This window comes from Anoplophora glabripennis, unplaced genomic scaffold (genome assembly GCF_000390285.2).
Source record: "Anoplophora glabripennis isolate ALB-LARVAE unplaced genomic scaffold, Agla_2.0 scaffold29, whole genome shotgun sequence".
Taxonomy (NCBI): domain Eukaryota; kingdom Metazoa; phylum Arthropoda; class Insecta; order Coleoptera; family Cerambycidae; genus Anoplophora; species Anoplophora glabripennis.
The window spans coordinates 647,626-666,919 of record NW_019416257.1 but is presented as its reverse complement, the minus strand read 5'-3'; the positions used below and the strand labels follow the sequence as shown (position 1 = coordinate 666,919).

Genomic DNA, 19,294 nt, shown 5'->3' with positions numbered 1-19,294 from the left:
GCACTTTTCACACCTGTTCCTCAAAGAATTAAAGACATTTTCTAAGATGCTCGGGGTATTGTTAATTTCACGAATCGTGTCTATAAGTCGAGCCTGCAGATGGTTTAAATCAGGAATAGGCAGTTCAAAAATAGTGTTTTTAAGGTAAGGCCACAAAAAGAAATCACACGGCGTAATATCACATGAGCTCGGTGGAAATTCATGTTCAACATTGAACGATTTTGGAAAACTTCCCTCAACATATTCATCGTCTCGCCTGCCGTAAGTATGTGCCCTTGCGCCATCTTGTTGAAAGTAAAAGTTTGTAATTGCGTTTTCTTCCAGCTGGTTAACAAAAGGAGCGATAATTTCTTCTCTATACCTTTGCGCAGTAAGAGTACCATTAAAAAAAATAGGTCCATAAATCCTCCTTCGATTGAGAGCACACCAAACTCCAATTTTTTGAGCGTGTAGAGGGCCCTCGACAAAAAAGTTATCTGGTTTTTCAGAAGACCACATTCTCATATTCTGTGAGTTTACGTAACCACTTAAATGAAACCAGGCTTCATCAGAAAAAAGGTGATATTATGAAGTTCACCGTAGATGTTTAAAAACCATTCACAAAATACAGCCCGTCGCGGAAAATCAACTTCATGAAGTTCTTGCTGACAAGTTAAACGATAGGAGAACAAACGCAAATCTTTTTTTAACACTGTGTGGTAGGTACCGACTGATACTCCCACCATTTGTGATAAAACACGTACAGAAGTTCTTGGCGCATTTTCCATTATTTGTTGGACATTTTCTTTTAATTCTTCAGTCCGCTTTTTTGGTCGGCCACTTCCTTCTTTTCTTGTTACACTGCCCGTTTCACGAAAAACATTAACACAACGCTGAACTGCACTTTGAAAAATTTTGTACTCAACAACGCCGGGAAATTGATTTTGAAATTCTATGAAACATTCCTCAATAGAATACTTCCATATTCCATCAATCTTGCGTCCATTTCTAAAGTAGGACTCTATGATAAACACTTTTTGTTCTTGAGAAAACACCATTTTAAACGCTTTTTAAAACGAAAATATTCACAGATGACGTTTAAGTTCATTTGCTATACGCTACGCCCTACGTCCAAATTTTCAGAACCAACTTGACCACGTTTTTATTTGAACGCTCGTTACTTATGAGGATTATTTTAATTTGCTTGAATTTTCTAAAAAATGATGAGATATGGAACTTTTAATGCGTCTAATGAATGAACAATTTCAGTCAGTAGCAGTGTATAACAAATACAAAACTGTCTTCTTTAATCTTGTTTTTTTTTTAATAATTAACGTCCACATCTGACGTCTATCTTATTTTTGAAATTAGGTCAAACTTAAACACAAACAAATCAGCATGGTTTTCAAAAATATAAACAAAGCCGAACCGATAACTCTACAATAAACTCGGAAATATTCCGTCAGTGGTGTAGACAAGAAAACAACAAAATAATCAAAGAAATGAACCTCACAAACAAAGCGTTGTTTACGTCACGATTTGCCTACAAAGGGCATAGCCCTGTCCAATTTCCCATTAGCCTCCCCATCCATCATCCTGCTTATTCGTCTATTTTCAAAGAAACAATCGTGTGTCAATTCCACACCGTTCTTTCCGCGGAATAATGCGACCTGCTTGCGTATTCCCTGTCACTTAAGGTCACCGCGATAAAGTGATAAACATGATAACATTCTTGAAGTTAATTCGTCGGCGAGCTACGTTCGCCATAGCCAGGCGCTCGGAGCGGTTTTTTCAGTCAGGTTCTTCTCTACAGCGTGTCCGCGATATGTAGTGCCGGCATCCTCATCATATATTTATAGTACATGTGCGTTTTTTGATAGTTCCCGCTCATGACGTACAATCCAAACAACAACCATGTCTTAAAAACGTGAGTACTCAATGGCTATTCCCCGACTATTTGACACGGATTAAAAAAAACGATCGTTCCTTGTTTTTATTAAGAGAAATTCGAAGTCGAAATTACGCAAATTGTTTTTGTTGTCACCAAGACGATTAAAAATATTTTTTACTCTAACTGCGATGTGGTAAAAGTGCGTAAACAAATTTTAATGATAATAGAGTTATTTGCATACAATCCTGCGACAAAAAAAGGTTCTGCCCACTTGTTGATTAAATTAAGTACATAATAGAAGTACAGAGTATTAGAAATGGAGGGGAGTTTTTGAATGTTTTTTGTTTAAACATATGAACCCTTGTTTTTGGCAAACCGGTGGTGAAAATTTTCGAAAATAGATCTTGAACTTTTAAACGTCTAATTGAGAATCTTTGTTTAGTTTTGAATTAATATTTACAGTTTATGAAAATGACAGGTTTAAACAAATTTAATTAATGTAATTATTTTACAACTAGTGTTCAAAATGCCGTTTCAATCCTTAAAATACTTTTCGATGTGTTCTCTTATTTCATCAGAAGAGATATAACATTTTTCTGAAAAACTGTAACTCAAACTCAAAAACTTCAAATACAAATATATGAATAAGAAAATATTAAATTTAGACGCAAAAAAACGCTGTTTTAAAGACTGTATACAGCTTTATGGAATAAAAAAATTGAACATCCTAAAACTCCTGTTCAAAATATTTGCTGTTCTTTTTTACATATAATTTATCTAAGCCTTTGTATGGGGTGAGTCATTAATAATAGTACACAGCTTAATGGCAGATTATTAACGTCAAAATATAGTGATTAAGCCAGACATGCCTTAATCAATTTTTGCTCCTTTCCGTTCTACAGGGTGTTAAAGTTGAAAAAATATTTTCGATTTTTTCTATAGGGTAAATCTAGGAGAGATGACGCACATTTTTTAAAATAATTATAAAAGAGCTTACTAAGTTATAATATATGACTTCAAATATGACAAAATGTCGGAGATTTTGGTAAAAACTGACATTTTTTTTTCTTATGACTGCGTCATCTCACCTTAGGTATCGAGGAGAGATAACGCAGTATATTAAACGATCGCACATTTTTAATTTTTATAATTTACTTTTGGTTTATTTTGAAACTTATTAATAATAATAAATATAAATACTCATTATTGTAGTTAGATAAAGAAGCATATACTCTGAACGAAAACATAATTGTTTTCGTATAGTTATTTATTTCTTCTTAAAAAAAAATCTAACCATGCATACGTAGCCTGCCTTGCGAGATATTCTGTTGAAATTGTAGGATAATTCTACTTTTTCTGCTAACTCAAAAGCCATAAATCGCATAAAGGATCTCCTAGGTACAAATCCATGTGTTTCAACTTTTGCTTTACTAATTTATCCTATTGTGGGCTCCTAGTGTACTTGAAGGTCCAAACGGTTTAGTTTGAGGTCTTCACCTTTCCTTCGGCGTCGCAAAGTGCATTCGGGGCTACCGAATTCGCGACCTGCCTCAGGAATCTCATCTCTATCGATAGCACTGATTGCTATACACAACTGTTCTATTGTCCCCCCTCCTCTTCTAACGTTTCCATTTCTTTTATATTTCGTCGGTATGCTATAAACGATAAATTAATAACATTTCTGACAAAGTAACATTTTAAACGATGTGTCTATTATTGCGCCAACTCTCCTTACTCATACGTGCGTCAACTCACTTTACAGTATAAGGTGAGTTGACGCAGCAACTTTTAACTAAATTAATTAGAGAAAATGTGTGAAATTGAGGTTAGAACTACTTAACTACTCATTATCTACAACAGAATCCTTGAAAACTTAATAAAAATATAACAACATACGTGTATATTTTCTTACTCTAAACGATGTAAAAATATTTAGTGTAACCTCAATAAATTTAACAAAAGACTGTCACTAACACTACTCAAATATAACTGTATTTGATACGTATATATGTGACGACATAATAAGAATTACCGGTCTTGCCAAATATACGCTATGAACAATGATTGTGCCAGAACGAGCAGTGCGTCATCTCATCTGATGCGTCATTTCTCCTAGATTTACCCTATTTTAAGTATGCATGGACCGATAGTTTTGAATATTTGTAGTTTTACGTTTTTTGAGGCGGCAAATACGAATGTGTAAACAGTGTTGGAGTAACGTCTAGGGGGCGCTAGTTATACTGTCCTCTAAATGTAAAAATATGTCTAACTTTTTGTATTTTACAATTTTGAATTTTTTAACTAGAAATTATTGAACTACGTTCATTTCTAAATAATAAAGGTAAACTTGTTACAAATCGATAATCTCGACCGTTTTCGAGATACAGATATTTTAATTTTTTGAGATTCGGCGGGAATTAAATTTAAAAAAATATTTTTTCTAAGTAGTAGGCATTGACATAATAAATTGACAGCACATTATACCCGAGAAGTAAGAGAATATCTTAGAGAGAATAGAAATTTCCCGCACCATTGGATTGGACGCGGTAGCGAAGTACCTTGGCTTGCACATAGCCCTGATTTAAATCCGCTGGATTTTTCTTTCAAGCTATCTTAAGTGCATTGAAGTCGCTTTGAAAATCTTTTATTTTATTAACAAATGCATAATAAAATTTTCAGTTGCTATAATGTTTGTCTTAATTCTAAATTCAAGTTTGTTATCTGAAGACCAGCTAAATTTCTAATTTAATTCCCGCTGAATCTCAAAAAATTCAAATGTCTGTATCTTGAAAACGGTCGAGTTTATAGATTTGTAACAAATATACCTTTTTCATTTAGAATTGAACGTAGCTTAACAATTTCTAGTTAAAAAATTAAAAATTGTAAAATACAAAAAGTTAGACATTTTTACATTTATAGGGCAGTATAACTAGCGCCCCCTAGACGTGACTGCAATTCTGTTTGCATTTCGTATTTACCACCTCTGAAAACGTAAAACTACAAATTTTCAAAACAAACCGTCCTATCATACTTAAAATATAGCAACAAATCGAAAATATTTTTTCAACTTTAACACACTATAAAACGAAAAGGAGCAACAATTGACTTAGGCATGTTTGGCTCAATCGCTATATTTTGACGTTAACAATCTGCCATTAAGCTCTGTATATTAATGACTCGCCCTGTATATAAAATAAGTATAAGACTGTCGAAAAGTAGGTACCTATAGCTAACAAAGAAATAGAGAATCAAGAAATATAGATAAAATATGTAACACGCTTGTTTTCTATGAATCTCTGTGCAACGTTTAAAGAAGTTGATGGACGTATGATATATTCAAAAGTTAATTCCTCTAAAAAAATACTGGATAATATATATTTTTTCATTGAAATGACTTCATTCATTATCTTGATAACTTTTATCGTTAATTACGCTTTAACAACTACAAATACAATAACAACACATTACTAATTCTATTTTTGATCCGTATAAAATGATTTTGATAGTATTATAACAAGATTAATCTCATCCGACATCAATATACAAGGTGTTCAGCAAATAAGAACAAATTATTTAGGGGTTATTATTATTGATAAAATTTTATAATTTTTATTAATTAATCAACGCAATAACGATTTACTAAATTTTAATGCTTACAGCTGTAAACAATATACTTTTCTTTTAAGTCCGGCTTCTTTAAAATATTAACTATATTTTTTTGTCGGAAATGATTAATATCATCATTAATATTAAGTTAACAAATTTTTTGGAGCAAGCGCAAATATGAGTTGTAGGATTTCAATGATTTCTATTTTATAGGTACAGTCTGTTGCCAATAACAAGAAAAAAAATTGAAAAAACCGCGCAATTTAAAAAAAACAGAAAAATATAAATTAATAAAAAATAATTTTGAGGTTATCTAACTCTGTTAATATTGAGTTTTCGAAAAAGTCATACTCTTACAGCTCGAAATTTTTGAATGTGTGCTTTAGTTAAAAATTCTTGACAATATGACATTTCGAAGATTTTCCATTAGTACCATAATTTTTTCTTGTTATTCTGGAATTACATGATTAAGGAGGTTTATCGGGTACGGAGGTACGTCTAAAAGTCTAACGAGAGTTTCTGTACATTCGCTAGTGACTAAAGTAGTTGTCAATTCCAAATTACATCTGAGGATAAATTTATACGATAATAAAGGAAAATTTAAAAATTCATTATTTTATTTATTCTAGAATAATGAACCTAACGCACTTGTATATTAGTGTTATAACCTATAATTCAGAATCTTGATAATGATTTATAAAAATAACAGCAATTAGAATTACAAGGTTTTGCCTTAGTACAACAGAAATAGTATTTGTATATTACTACTTTTTTGTGGACCAACTAGCTGCTATTTGGTATAAACAAGGAACAAAAGTGAAAAATGTAACGAAGATACAACCACTTTCCTACTTCCCCCTCTCCTCTTGGAAGGATACTTCAAAAAGCAATACAAATAATTCTAACCTCTAAAAAAACACGTGCACCAAAGGACCCCGCACAAACCTTATGAATTTCAGGTCGCTGTGAATTTGTCTGGATTTTTTATATGTTGTACTTGATATCTTTCTGATCTTGACATTAACCTTCAAGGCCATTTGAAGGTCAAATATAATTTTTTAAATAGGAACCTCTATTTTGGACACCGGGACCTGAAATTCATAAGGTTTGTGCGGGGTCCTTTGAAATTGATATCTTAAACCGCTCCAGAATTATAGCGAGAATATACTAATAGGATAAAATCAACTTTGTTTCTCGACATTTTGGAATATCTTTTAAGCAATTTTTTACTAATATTTTTGTTTTGTTTTCGTGTAAACTTGAAATTAAATGAAATATAACTTTTATAACTAAATAATAATAAATTTGGGGAAGGTATATTTAACTACAAAAAAAATACATGTAACACAATATCAAAAGGAAACTACTATTTCAAAATTAAAATAAATTTAAATGATAATGTTACAACTCAAAACAAATTGGAAAAAAATATGTTTCATTACAAAAAAATCACTTGGTACTACAAAAAATAAATATAACAGGGTATCAGCAAATTTCATATATATAAAGAGGAAGTATAAGAAAATAAAACTTAAAGCGCTGTTACAGCAAAATGACATTTTTTGAGTTGTACTTACCCCATTTTTTCTATGAATTGAATCTGAATGTATTTACTTTTTACACACCGTATATTTATAAAATAATAGCTTTTACCCGCGGCTTCGCTCGCAGAGTGGTAGAAAATCTTTCGTAAAAAATATTTTTTTTAATAAAAAGTATCCTATGTTACTTCTAATACCTCCAAGAATATGTGTACAAAGTTTCATGATGATCGGTTAAGTAGTTTTCCCGTGCAAGCATAACAAACAAACTTACATTCACATTTATAATATTAGTAGGGATTATTATTATTAGTAGGCTTCGCTCGTGGGTAAATAAAAATAGAAAATATTTCGTAAAAAATATTTTTTTTTTAATAAAAAGATCTTATGTTACTTCTAATACCTCCAAGAATATGTGTACAAAGTTTCATCATGATCGGTTAAGTAGTTTTCTCGTGAAAGCGTAACAAACAAACTTACATTCACATTTATAATATTAGTAGGGATTTATTAAGCCAAGTTTTTCAATTTTGTCAAATATCCTTTATGGAAAAAAATTACCTGTTCAACCATCTGTTTATCTATAAAGATTGTCTGTCACAACAAAGTTTTGAAATGGACGAGCCAGTACATAATTTAGACTTATTTACTTTAAGGTGTTTTGTTTTTTATGATAAGAACATTTCTCAGGACAGTATCATAAAGCTGACTGCACAAACATGTTACAAACGCCATGTATTTGTTCCTTAACAGATATTATCTTCCAAAAAGAGATGTGTCACTAAACCAGTCAACACAGCAATCTCAACTTATTTCAGTCAGTAAGTATTAAAAATAGCGTGGCTTTCTGTGTATGCTGATTGTACTTTGTTGCTATTTGTATTAGCAATTTAATTTTAAATTTCTATATAAACAAATATGGTGCAAATCTCGAAAGCGACAATATGACAATCATCAAAATATTATTGTTTTGGTTTAGAGGACGATGCATCAACTAATTAGTTTACATTTTAGTTTTTGTTTACTGCTTTTATGTGTCAAATTATAATTGTAACAAAAAAAATTTGATGGTTAAACATAGTAATAGCTAACAATAATTTTTTGTGAAATTGTCATTACAAATTATATTTTTAATTTATTGATAAGTAATGTTACGTACCAAAAACACTTTGACACTGGTGCAAAAAAACTTTTAACACTAGTGTTAAAAATAAAATATTATAGTAATATGCATTCTTCTCAAGACAATATAAAGCTGTATTGATAAATTTAGAAAGAATATATTATTTAGAAACATTGATTTGATTATTCGAATAGTTATAAATTATTTATGTAGAAATATTAAAATCGGAAAAAAATAATTTTACTCGACTTTTAAAAATGAAGGAAATCAACCCATAACTCCCGCTACGAGGGCGGCCCTTCCAGATGCCCGGATGCTCGGAAAATGTTGTAACGTAATGTCACGAATCAGTCGTCAGCTGGAGCGAACAGCGTTGCCAAGTTCACGTCATAATCTGTGGTTCACATTTACTTTGGGTCCCGCGTTCCGCGTTAAACGTATGCAAGTAAATAAAGGAGCATGCTGCATTTTATTACAAATAATTTTAACAATTGTATTAACTTAGTGCAGAATGTTTTAACAAGCCTGACTTCTCGAAGTCAACTTTCGTTAAAAGAAAATAAATAAAGCAGAGGAGACCTGTTTGTAGGCTTTTATCAAATAAAAAAAGTCGGCACACTACTAAATGCTCGAATACACAAAATACACTACACACGATTACAAAACCATTAACAATTTAAAGCGTTAATTCAAATCTACCACCTTCCATATCTCCCGCATTTTTCCAACTGCATCTATCACACCATACCGCGCAGCGAACGTGCAGAACATTGATAAAATGACTTAAATGTGATAGAGGCTGTTTTAAATTTAGTCGTGGAGCAGCCTACTGTTTTCACAAGAACAATTTCAAGGCGACTGGAGATATCACAAACCAAAGTTTGGCGGATATTGCGCGAGAATTCACTCAACCCGTATCATATTCAAAAAGTTCAAACTTTAGAACCAGCTGATTTCCCCAATCGTCTTGAATTTTGCAGTTGGTTCCAAAATCGAAGTGCAGCAGACCCTAACTTTATTAAAACAAAGTGCGCTGGACGGATGAACGCTGTTTTACTCGTGCTGGCATTTTAAACAGCTAAAAAACATAAGTATTGCTTTCTCAAAAACAATAAGTACACTAGGTTACACCAAAGTTTATATTTATACTAAAGTTTACCTTTATTATGTAAAGTTTGGTTATACGCAATTAATAATAATTAACTTTATGATGTTAATAAAAACTGATTTTTGGCAAGGCATACTCAGACCTCCTCGAGGTTCTTGCTGGGCAACAATAACAATTTAATATATTGATTGCATAATTATAAAAAACAATTTATAGCATTTTAAATTATTATTGGCTGATGTGAGCAAACCGTTTATTTATTGTCTTTATATTAGCGAAAATATATAAATATGGCAACGTTGTATGTAGGGCGGGTTGTTCAAATCGTAGCCGTGCGCAAATTGTGAATAACCCGCTGACGTCAGCCGGTCAGTAACAGCCTGAAAAGGGGGTTAAATAATGATTTGAAAATATTTTTTTTCTGATTAAATATGCATTTAATTTTTTTTTAATCACACCATCGTATTATAATAATTTTTCTCTATCTGCTCTTAAAATTAATGACAGTATGACTGAAGCACCCTGTATAGATAAGGCTGAGATGGTAAAGTCTTTTTATGTACTGGATTGCAAGAGCAGAAGATGGTAGTTGAGAATGTTCTTGCATGTCATTGATGTGAGCATTGATCCATTTATTTTGTTTCGAAAAGGAGTACTCACTGATAGAACTAAAATAATTTTGAATAACTTATTGAGATACAAAGCACGAAAAGCGTAGACACAAATGCGATAAATCTGATTAAAAAAATACTAATAAATAGTATCTCGTTGAGGGTTTTACAGTACAAAGAACGAAAACTAAACGAAAAAAAATGTAATGTTAAAAATCCTCAAAAATGATCTTACCTTTTGTTTTCCAGTTTAGAGAAACTACATTTGTTTGTAAAAATTCTTTTGCTTAAATGTCAATATATTCATGTTGTTTTGTGATTTTAATTATAAATAAATAAAACAAAATTAAAACTTAATAAAATAAAACTTCATTATTTGGCAAAGACATGGTTTTGTAAGCGAAATTCTAGCAGTCAGTACAAAGTAATACAAATGACAACCAATGTCAATTCGTTCGTCTTCCTGCAAGTGTACTGATTGTTTTTCAATAAAATGAGAAACAGCGAAGATTTGGGAGGTTATTTACATATTATTTTTGCAATTGCCACTCATGTCACTGACATTGTTGTTAACATAAGAAGTTTATCTTTAAACTTTAAAAATATTAACCGTATAAAAATGATATCACAACGGAAATTGCAAATTCGCTAAAGGAATTGACCGATAAGTAAGTTGACTCTTTTTAAGTAACGATATAGAATATTCATTAAGATATGGAAATTGTCGGTAGCTAAATATAGAAAATATATGCATTTAAAATGTCTTGATAATGTATTTTTATTGTGCTATATGTTGTTGTATATGTTTTTTTAGTTAGGTTAATTTCTAGACTTATTGCCACGTCGCCGGTTAAGGCTTCTTGACACTCTCTTCTTCAGATGAAACTCTGAAATTGTTCCGAAGAAGAGAGCGATATACTTTCGAAATGTCAAGACGTATTAACTGATGACATGGCGACCAACCTGGAAATTATTCAATCGTATATTGCAAATCAAACTAGCTTTGTTTTTACTTATCTATTTAACTTAATCGCTCAAACAAAAATAAAATTTAATGAGCTTTCATACTTTTATCAAAATACATTTACTTAATGTTATCATCGTAAATTAAGTTGATACTGTCTGTAGTTGTTTTGGCATATTTATATTTTGTCCGAAATTTATCAAACTTTATGATTGTTTCTATTAAAGGAATAATCTTGAAAAAAAACGCCACGTGGCTATTACAGTATTTTCTGTTACTTTTTTATTTAATTCGGCATTTTTGCCACACTGAAGAAAAAAAACAGATCTGAACAGTACAAACTGGAAGAATGAGGTATAATCCGATGTTCTCAAAAACAGAGTTGCTGACTTTGGAGCAGTCTTCTCGAAGGTTTATATGTAGAAATTTCGCAGAGCTGGGGACAAGGATGAACAATAGTTGATCCTCCAGTTTGTTCCTGGAACTTAAAGGAGAAAAAGGAAAAATATGAAGCACACTGTCAAGTCTATTCAATTAGACCAGTGCGGATTATGTCGAAATACAACTCTCATAATAAAAGTGTAGATCCCTAGAGGTGGGTGAGGTCGGGAACGTTTTCAAAATTGCAAAAATGTTTAAACATTTTTTAAAAATACCTATTTTATCTGATTTTTTACTTATATCTTGGAACCTATGCATTTTGGAAGCATAGTGAAAAGGAAAATTGAATTTTGCACTTACTGTAAACTAAAAATGTTTAAATTTATTACCGACGTTGCAAAATAGCAATAATTGATGAAAAAAAGGCAAAAGCTTTTTGGATAATTTTTTTTAAATATTTTTATTGCTCCGAGGGCATTCTAATTTTGGTAAAAAATCTATAGAGTATAATAAAACAACACACCAAATTTCATTAAAATCGGTTCTATAGTTTTCGCAAAATAATTTTTTGAAAAAAATTTGAAAAAAATTGTTCCAATTTTCAAAATCTTGCGTAGCCTCAAATAAAGCATCTAGATACTTTTTAATTTTTTCACATAGAAAAGACCGCTCAACCTTTCAAATGGTTTTTGAAAAATTGAAATCGGTTGATTAGAACGGCCATAGTAAATTTTTAAAGTTAACACTCTTTTTTTTATGTTTAAATAATTAGATTACATTTATCAATTTGCAATTTAGTTTTTTTTCAAAAACTATAATTTTAAAGTACTCGGAAAGACGCTTCTTAAAAAAAAAAGTTAAATTCCTCTTATTGATTCTCGAAATATAAGCGGTGAAAGTTTATCGGCATTTACCGTTAATTTATAAACAATTTAGCAATAATCTTTGATCCAGTGGCTTCGTTTTTCCGAGTTCTAAGCTCATATTCATAAGTTATCAGCAACATAGATAAATCTGCGGAAAAGCTGTCGCTCGCACGCGCGAAAGTTGACTCAAAACACGAAAAGTGAAGGAGAGGGCTTTCACTCCGAGACTGAATTCGGAGGTTCAAAATGCAAACGTACGAAAAAAATTGCATTACCTAGGCTTCTAATGGACCAATTTCGATATATTTTTTTTTTTAATCCGATGTGTCGCGAGTCAAGGAATATAATAATGCCAACTATCTAATTTGTACACATTTTGTTATAAACAAAGATTATTATTTATGCATTAAATATACTGTATATTTTACCCTATGCTATTGCATTTTTTCAATGAAAAAATTTGTTTACGTATATATTTCAACACACTGAATATGAATGTATTTAATTACAATTTATTATTACAATTATTTAAATAATTTTTGTTTAAACAAATTAAAAAAAAATATTTGGAAATTAATTTTTTTCGTTAAATGCAGATAAAATTAAGAAAAATATAGTAATTTAAAATTATAATTTTTGAAAAAAAAACTAAATTGAAAAATTGATAAATGTAATATAATTGTTTAAAAATAAAAAAAGGGTGTTAACTTTAAAAATTTACTATGGCCGTCCTAATCAACCGATTTCAATTTTTCAAAAACCATTTGAAAGGTCTAGCGGTCTTTTCTATGTGAAAAAAATTTCAAGTATCTAGATGCTTTATTTGAGACTGTGCAACATTTTCAAAATTTTTTTAAAAAAATTATTTTGCGAAAACTATAGAACCGAATTTAATGAAATTTGGCGTGTTGTTTTACTATACCTACTCTAAAGTTTTTTTTTAACAAAATTAGAATGCCCTCGGAGCAATTAAAATATAAAAAAAAATCCAAAAAACTTGATTATTTTGCCTTTTTTTCCTCAATTGCAACATCGGTAATAAATTTAAACATTTTTAACTTGCCGTATATTGTGCAAAATTCAATTCTAGAACTTTTTTCCTCTTCAATATTCTTCCAAAATGCATAGGTTCCAAGATATAAGTAAAAAAAAGGTATTTTTTAAAATTTTTTAACATTTTTGCAATTTTTAAAAATGTTCCGGACCTCGCCCAGATCTAGGGATCTACACTTTTATTATGTGAGTTGTACTGAAGGTAATCCAGAAAAAATTTGCTTGTCCCCTCTCACGTCATGTTTCAGCGATTTTTTTAAATTTCAACTGGAAGAAATACGGAATTTGTTTCATCATTTTGCGACACAGTGCATAAGCAATGGTTTGTAAATTAATAACTTTTTTAAAATGCTATTTTATCTATAAGAAACAATAAACTGTCCCTTTTTATTTTACTCTGTAAATAAAAAAAAAACAAGTTAAGTTTTTTCATAAATTTAAGAGCATTTCAAAGAAAAAACAAAAGTATGTTTCGTAAGTATCTAATACTAAATTGTATGTGTGATATTTAATACCAACAGTTCATCTAAACCAATTTCAAAAACTATTTTACTTAATTACTTCTAACCCGTTTAACTACACCACTGAGTTTAGGGATTTTTAGTTAATAGTAGAGATGTTTTAAAATCTTATGAGCTTTGACCTTCATATGCGCAGAAACATAATTCCGACCGTCGCCTAAATTATTCTACGTCCTAAAAACATTACACCTATTATTCACAGTCTCTCTCGAACTCTAGCGTAAACAAGCCTTTGATCCGATTACAAATATCATAATAAGATGCCNTATTTGATTAGCCACTTGAATTTCGTGATTCTGAATTCATAATTGTAATCAGTGATCCAAAAAAGGTTCTATAAACAAATTTTTGAGGATTATGAAGATCTTTTTAATTTTTTTGTCCGGCATATGGAATACGTCATTTTGAATTTCGTAATTCTGCGCAAAAATTCATGCATTTTATAGACATTTTAATTTTTTGTCCGCCATATTGAATTTCGTGATTAGAGTCCAGATCCGTAATCATAGACCCAAAAAAACCCATTACAAAAAAATTCATGCATTTTGTAGACATTTCAATTTTCTTGTCCGCTATATTGGATCGGCCATTTTGAATTTCGTGATTCTGAGACCAGATTCGTGATCGTGACCCAAAAAACTCTTCATATGTAAGATTCATAGGAATTGAATGTCTTCCGCATCTCTAAGCTCTTTAAAGATTCCTCCTCTAATAAGCGATGGTTTCCCCGGCATTTAAGAGGGTGGAGGGGGAAAGGAGGGTGAGGGGGTTGGTCCGTTTAGGGAGGATTCAGTATTGCTAGTAGGTACTAAAAAAAAATCAGATTTTCTCAGCCAAAAATAAATTAGGCCAAAAACCGGTCTTAGGGGCCCTCCTCCTTTATTGTGGCTGTCCTAATCAACCGTTTCAATTTTTCAAAAACTATTTGAAAGGTTGAGCGGCCTTTTCTATGAAAAAAATTTGAAGTATCTAGATGTGAGGCTGTGCAACATTTTGAAAATTCGAAATTTTTTTTCAAAATTTATTTCAAAAAATTGTTTTGCGAAAACTATAGAACCGAATTTAATTAAATTTGGTGTGTTGTTTTATTATATTCTAAAGTTTTTTTTTACGGAAATTAGAATGCCCTCCGAGCAATTAAAATATTTTAAAAAAAATATCCAACAAAACTTGATTATTTTGCCTTTTTTTCATCAATTATTGCTATTTTGCAACATCGGTAGTAAATATAAACATTTTTAACTTACAGTATATTGTGCAAAATTCAATTCTAAAACTTTTTTCCTCTTCAATATTCTTCCAAAATGCATAGGTTCCAAGATATAAGTAAAAACTCAGATAAAATTGGTATTTTTTTAAATTTGTTAAACATTTTTGTAATTTTGAAAATGTTCCGGACCTCGCCCAGATCTAGCGATCTACACTTTTATGATGTGAGTTGTACTCAAGGTAAAAACTTTCTTGCACCCTCTCACATTCACCTCAAAACAGATCCGCCCTGGTTTAAATTCTAATATTCGTTATCTGATGAGCCTCCGATCAAATTCTTCTTTCCCAGGATATCATCTAGATCTAGTTGGATTCCCTTAACCACGTCGATGAAATCTTCAACGTTTCATCACAAAGCGTTTTATCTCGAGACCAGTTTTAAAACGTCCATCCAATGACACTCAAATTCCTATTATAAAAAAAACAAAGAATGAAAAATTCAGACAATTAAATTAAAATATTTCATCTAAAGGATTATAGTAGAAAACACATTCCAGATGTTAAACTACAGAGCATCAGACATTTTCCACCTCTTTAGCAATTTTTGCTGTCACCCAGAGAAATGACTCTGACAAAAGCGACCAATTTAACTATTAAGCGAACTCATTATGCACCAACGACACAATTATTTTTATTACAGTGTCGTGTACCCACACGCCATTGCCTACTCGTATGATTCAGTTCGCGGCACTGCAATGGCCTAATGGCTCCAATTTGGAATGAAATCCTCCAGGCCTTTATTACAGAGTTTACTGCGTTTTGTTGGTTTATTATCACGGCAATAAGGTGCAATTTAGGGGCACAAAAAACTTCCTTTGCACTGGCTCAGTTTTGTGTTATGGTCGTTTGCGTAACTGGATCAAACTGGATCATATTTTCCTGCTAAATTTAACTCGAAGTAAGGTTCTCGTTATTTTTAATAAACTATTACCTCATAGATTTATAAAATATAAACGTAATTTATGCAAAATTTATAACAGATCTCAATAAATCAAGGGAACTCAAGTAGACAACAATGAAAACAAACTAAATATACAGGATGTTAATGATATACTAGGCCAAACTGTAATGGTGGAAGTCACAAATCAATAAGAGTTCTTATAAATAATATGTGCCCGAAAAGCTTCATTTTCGAGATACAGAGTGTTGAAATTTGTAAAAAATGTATATCATATACACTTATTAAAATAATCCGTAAAAAATTTGCCGGTTAGCTACAAAAATTTGACAATTAGTGCCGTTATAAAAAAACTAGAATTTCGGCGCCACTGAATATTTTGAAAATTAGATAAGTAGGTACGAATAATCCGGTTGTCATTTGTAATAAAAAAATCTCTTGTTTTATTCGGAAAAGGGGCCATTTTTTAATTATTTTTTAAAATCTAAAATAAACCAGAGACTTACAGAAATAAGCCGAAAATAACTACAGGATGTGGCGTGAATAATCTATAAAAATTAAACTACAGCTTCCTGATGATAGTTGTAATAGAAAACTCTTATACGAAAAAGTTCTATATTCGCGTTTTTTTTTTGTAAATTAAAGTTCATTTACTCAACGAAAATGAAGGCCGGCCCTGTGTTATTTATTAAAAACTTTGGAAATGTTTTTATGCGACCCGAGATACAACCTTATAATTTAAGTCGGTATAATCTAATACTAGTAATACTAAATGAAGGTTAGGTTACATTGTCAAAAAATTTGTGCAATCAACTGATTTTGTATTTGAATTGAATTCTTTATTCAGTTAATTATTAAATATTAAGCATCGTCCATCGACCCATCAGTGTTAAAAAATGAAAGATTCCAGACAAAAGTATTTGTTTTGTAATTCCACGACAGTGTAATTTTTATAAAGAAGTAAACAATAAGACTAGCGTGCCGATTACATTAAAGACGAGATTCTTATTTCTTACTTTGCTTAATTTTTAGTTTGTGCGCAAACTAGTTTTAAAATGAACCGAGAAAACAATGCATTTACTATTTCCGAACGTGCCGATATGGTGTTAGTGTATGGTGCAGCCGGAGAAAATGCGCTCGCGGCGAGTAGGTTGTACCGGGAACGCTGGTCACAACATCACCCCCATGTGTAAATACATTCCTACAGTGCGTTCAGCGGCTGCGAGATACGGGAAGTGTTATTCCTCGAGGAGAAGAACGTGGTCAGCAAGTGAACTTTAGTGGTGAAGATGCAATGTTGGAAATTTTTGACGAAGACCTCACAATTAGTACTCGACGACTCGCATAGCAAGTAGGAACCTTATCTCGCACCGGACATATCTTAAGGCGCCAGCTGTTGCACCCTTATCATCTGCAACAAGTTCAATAGATTTTACCCCCGGATTGTGAGCAACGAATGAGTTTTTGCAGATGGTTTTTACGGCAATGTGCAAACAAGTAGACTTTCCTGCTTATGTTTGTGTAACAGAAGAGGCGACATTTACTCGTGATGAAGGGAATTTCCATAATATACAAATATGGGCCGATGAAAATCCTCACGCGATTAGGGAAACTCATTTTCAACATCGGTTCTCGGTAAATGTTTGGGCTGGCATAATAGACGATATACTTATGGGTCCCTATTTCTTTGAAGGACGACTAAATGGACCAACATATGCTGACTTGTTGGAGAACCGGTTGCCTAAATTATTGGACGATGTGGCATTACAAGTTCGGGCACGCATGTTTTATCTTCAAGATGGGGCTCCTCCACACAGTACTCGAGAAGTAACGACACTTTTGAATGAAATGTTTCCTCAGCGATGGATTGTACGCTTTGGTCCTGTACCGTGGCCACCTCAGCCACCCGATCTAACTCCATTGGACTTTTATCTTTGGAGTCACTTGAAGTCATTGGTTTACAATACTCCAATTGCTACGGTGGAAGAATTACGAAACCGTATACTTGAAGCTGCTGACACAATTAGGGGAATACTTGGAATTTGTGAAAATATTCGCCAAAATTGGGTGCGTCGGTGCCATGCCTGTATCCGCGATAACGGGGATCAATTTCAACATTTTCTCTAGAAATGGTAAGTTTTATTTCATTTTGTTCCATATTTTAATGGAGTTTGTTCAGTGCAAGCAGTTGGCAACTACACAGATGCTTACGGATGTGGTTTTGTTTGCAAACTCTTGCAGTAACAACAATCCATTTAAGATAGTAATAACTATTAATTATTTTAATAAGAAAATATCAGTTATTTTTTTTAATATCTATTTTTCTTAGTTTGTACTTTTGCATTGAAAAATTCCCCAAAAATTGAGAAGTATCTGTCTATCTTTCAACGACGATTTGTTTAGGCGGCTGGTCTACAGCACGTAACTCATGGTACAGCACACGGACAGGACCGTTTCAGAGAAAATATTTTGATACATAATTGAACTTTAATTTACGAAAGAAAAAACGCAAAAATATTACTTTTTCGTATAAGACTTTTCTATTACAAATATCAAAATATAATAAATAATTGCAAAATACGTTATTTTAAGAAAGAAAAATCTAGTAATGGAGAGTTGACTGATCGCATTAAATATAATACTGTTTCCAAAAACATGTCAAAATGGATAAAAAAAGTGATGCTAGAGTAAACGGCTAATGAAATATATAGAAAATTTTGATATCTGTCCAGTAAGACTATTTTGCAAAATTTTATCACACAGAACAGATTATATTTCAACTGACAGACTGTTTCTAACTCCGAATCCTTTTTGGAAAAATTATAGTACATCAAAAAGTTGATACAAAAATATTCCTATAGGAATCAATGAAATTCTTAAGTGGACATAAATATCAGCTGAAAAAATTGGGTTTGACGCGAAAAATAAAAAAATTTCTAATCATTGACATTACTTCAAAGTAGTATCAAATTTACAAATCAGGTGTTAATGGACAAAAATAAGATAACTGACATTCTTCAGCAAATTCTATAAAATCTTATATAACGAGCGTACAAATAAAAACGTGGTCGAAGTTGGCTCTGACACATTGGACGTAGGGAGTAGCTTATAGCGACCAACTTAACCTCATTTCTCAACGAGCTGTATAGCAGCTGTCAGTTTCAATAACGTTAATGACTATATAACTTTATTTTAAAGAATAATCGTGATAACAATAACAAACAATTAAAGGAGCTGCGGAAAGTGTCCCCCTCCTTGTTATAACAATAAATTAAAGCAGCTGCTGAAAGTGTCCCCCTCCTTGTTCCAAGCACTTTTCACACCTGTTCCTCAAAGAATTAAAGACATTTTCTAAGATGCTCGGGGTATTGTTAATTTCACGAATCTTGTCTATAAGTCGAGCCTGCAGATGGTTTAAATCAGGAATAGGCAGTTCAAAAATAGTGTTTTTAAGGTAAGGCCACAAAAAGAAATCACACGGCG

General features: G+C 31.7%; 1 protein-coding gene across 1 annotated transcript in view; it reads left to right on the top strand.

Moving 5' to 3' along the window:
- Positions 1 to 1,732: 1,732 nt before the first annotated feature.
- LOC108908732 (protein peste-like) overlaps positions 1,733 to 19,294 on the top strand; it is a 60,782-nt gene continuing 43,220 nt past the window's right edge. Inside the window, exons 1-2 of the mRNA XM_023457278.1 lie at positions 1,733 to 1,906; positions 7,836 to 7,838. Coding sequence (XP_023313046.1) covers positions 1,869 to 1,906; positions 7,836 to 7,838 — 41 coding nt within the window. The 5' untranslated portion in view covers positions 1,733 to 1,868. The remainder of the gene's footprint in view (positions 1,907 to 7,835; positions 7,839 to 19,294) is intronic.